This window comes from Phytophthora parasitica, assembly GCF_000247585.1.
Source record: "Phytophthora parasitica INRA-310 unplaced genomic scaffold supercont2.14, whole genome shotgun sequence".
Taxonomy (NCBI): domain Eukaryota; phylum Oomycota; class Peronosporomycetes; order Peronosporales; family Peronosporaceae; genus Phytophthora; species Phytophthora nicotianae.
The window spans coordinates 31,709-33,732 of record NW_008649000.1 but is presented as its reverse complement, the minus strand read 5'-3'; the positions used below and the strand labels follow the sequence as shown (position 1 = coordinate 33,732).

At 51.4% G+C, this 2,024-nt stretch overlaps 2 protein-coding genes across 2 annotated transcripts; one reads left to right on the top strand and one right to left on the bottom strand.

The window, feature by feature from the left end:
• Positions 1 to 87: 87 nt before the first annotated feature.
• On the top strand, positions 88 to 857 carry PPTG_08351 (hypothetical protein; the record flags this gene model as incomplete). Its single annotated transcript, XM_008902425.1, has 1 exon — positions 88 to 857. One exon carries the CDS (start codon positions 88 to 90, stop codon positions 739 to 741), a length of 654 nt encoding a protein of 217 aa, XP_008900673.1. The 3' UTR covers positions 742 to 857.
• On the bottom strand, positions 750 to 1,965 carry PPTG_08350 (hypothetical protein; the record flags this gene model as incomplete). The annotated part of the gene is made up of 4 exons (XM_008902424.1): positions 750 to 1,154; positions 1,215 to 1,345; positions 1,410 to 1,657; positions 1,740 to 1,965. The coding sequence occupies 4 exons, from the start codon at positions 1,963 to 1,965 to the stop codon at positions 866 to 868; spliced, it is 894 nt and encodes a 297-aa protein (XP_008900672.1). The 3' UTR covers positions 750 to 865.
• Positions 1,966 to 2,024: the final 59 nt, after the last annotated feature.

Genomic DNA, 2,024 nt, shown 5'->3' with positions numbered 1-2,024 from the left:
TTTGTTTTTTACGGCTTTATACTGGTATTAGCGGCGTCAGTGATTGGAACGTTGCGGTGGGTGTTGACCCAGTCGCTGTTACAGGCAATGGAGGACAGTACTGGAGCGCCGAGGAATAAAGTGCTGGCTGTAGTATACTACGTATCACCGGCCAGTGCGATCGGACTGCTCCCCATTGCGTTATTCTCCGAGGCAAGCGACTACGCGACGTCGAGATTTTTACTGGACTCGCAGCTGTTGATGATGTCGCTGGTGTTTATCTTCATCAGTGGCTGTCTGGCCTTTGTGCTGATTTTCATTGAGATTCTGCTGGTCAAGAAGACGTCGGCGCTGTCGCTGGGCATCGCTGGCAGCTTCAAAGATGTCACGCAAGTGCTGCTCGCAGTCTTCATTTTCGGTGACCAGCTGATTGCAATTAACGTGTTCGGCCTCGTTGTGGCCACTTGCGGGATGCTCTTCTACACGTACATCAAGCACACAATAGCAGAAGCAGCGGGTGATGCAAGACACGGCAAGCAGAAGGGATACGAGAGAGTTCCCACGTTTAATTCCGACTTGGAAGACGGCAGTGATGTCCAATCTCCAGGCAATAGCAAAGATATCGTCCCGGAATTTCAGATGAAAGACGAGAGAGTCTCGGCAACAGGAACCAAGACTGTGTCAGGTGTGGAGCTGGTACGGCGAGAGAGCAAGGATTACTTCAACTCATCAGGCATGGTCGCCAATGCCTCTCACGTGTGACGAGAATACGGGACACTTTTGTAACATTAGGCCGCAGTTCGGAACACTAGCAGCAGTTCTTGTTCTCGCTCGCTTTCAATTAATAGACCAAACCAGAACTCAAAAATGTAATTGCTGGCTCACTTCACGTGACGATATGCGGGATGTACTCACGCAAACGCCCGTCACGACACGCACTGAACACGCGACCAGTTTGGTCCCCAATGGCGATTCCACGCACAGCGTCGTACTGTGGACCGGTGAGTTCTGTGGCTACGTGGGGTTTTTCACCGAGACTGCTCCAGTTGCTGCATGCGCCGTCACCATGGGCAGTCCAAACGCTGCAAGTAGACGCTGGGCTATCAGCTGATGGAGCTGCTACTGCAATGCTATAAATTGGAGAAGAACTCCGCGATAAAGCGTGCAAAGGAGCACTAGATCACACGTATTAGTGTATGCTTAATGCATTGTACACAGCCAGTTTGTTGACGTACCTCGTGTGCCGTAGATCCCAGACAGTCAGTAAACCATCTTCACTCCCGGTAAATAGCATCGGCAGCGACGCTGTTACAGTCGTAGCAGCACACGATATGATAGAACCAGCAAAACCCTCGAGGTTTAGCACCTGTAAATGTAGAGATCGTTAGGACTCAACTGTCTCTCGTAGTTGGTTTTAAGGCAAAGCGTACCGCTCCTCGAGCACGGATATCCACTCCAAGCGTCTCTCCATTGTCAAGCCCTGCAAAGAGCACCTTTCCATCCGTCTCAGCTTCATTCTCGCTCGTAGTTGGCTGGTAATCGCCCTCCACCAGTAGCTGGGCAGTGCCATCCATGATTGATAGGCAGTGCACTGGACTCTGGTCATCATTCGCCCACTTGGCAATGACGTCCTGTGTCCCGCAGCTCCACAGCTGAATTAACCCGTCAGTTCCGCACGCTGCAACATGCCAAACACACACATATCCTGTCGTTATTATCGACCTCGTAAAATATCTCCAACTGCATCCCTTTACACGTACACAGCACATTTCTGCCTCTACCAACGATCGCGACGTCCTCAATCCCTCCAAGATGCCCCTTCATAACAGCAGCACAACGTCCATTGACGCTCCAAATCCTCAGTGTAAAGTCCAGTGAGCCTGTGAGTACAACCTGCGAGCTTGGGAAGAATCGGGCACTGGTGACGTCTGCTACATGGCCCTTTAATGGCAGCATCTGAGCTCTATTCTGGCTGTCCCAGAGCATACAGGCTCCGTCCGAGCCTCCGACCACCACATATCTTTCGTCTTTTGACACATCCACTG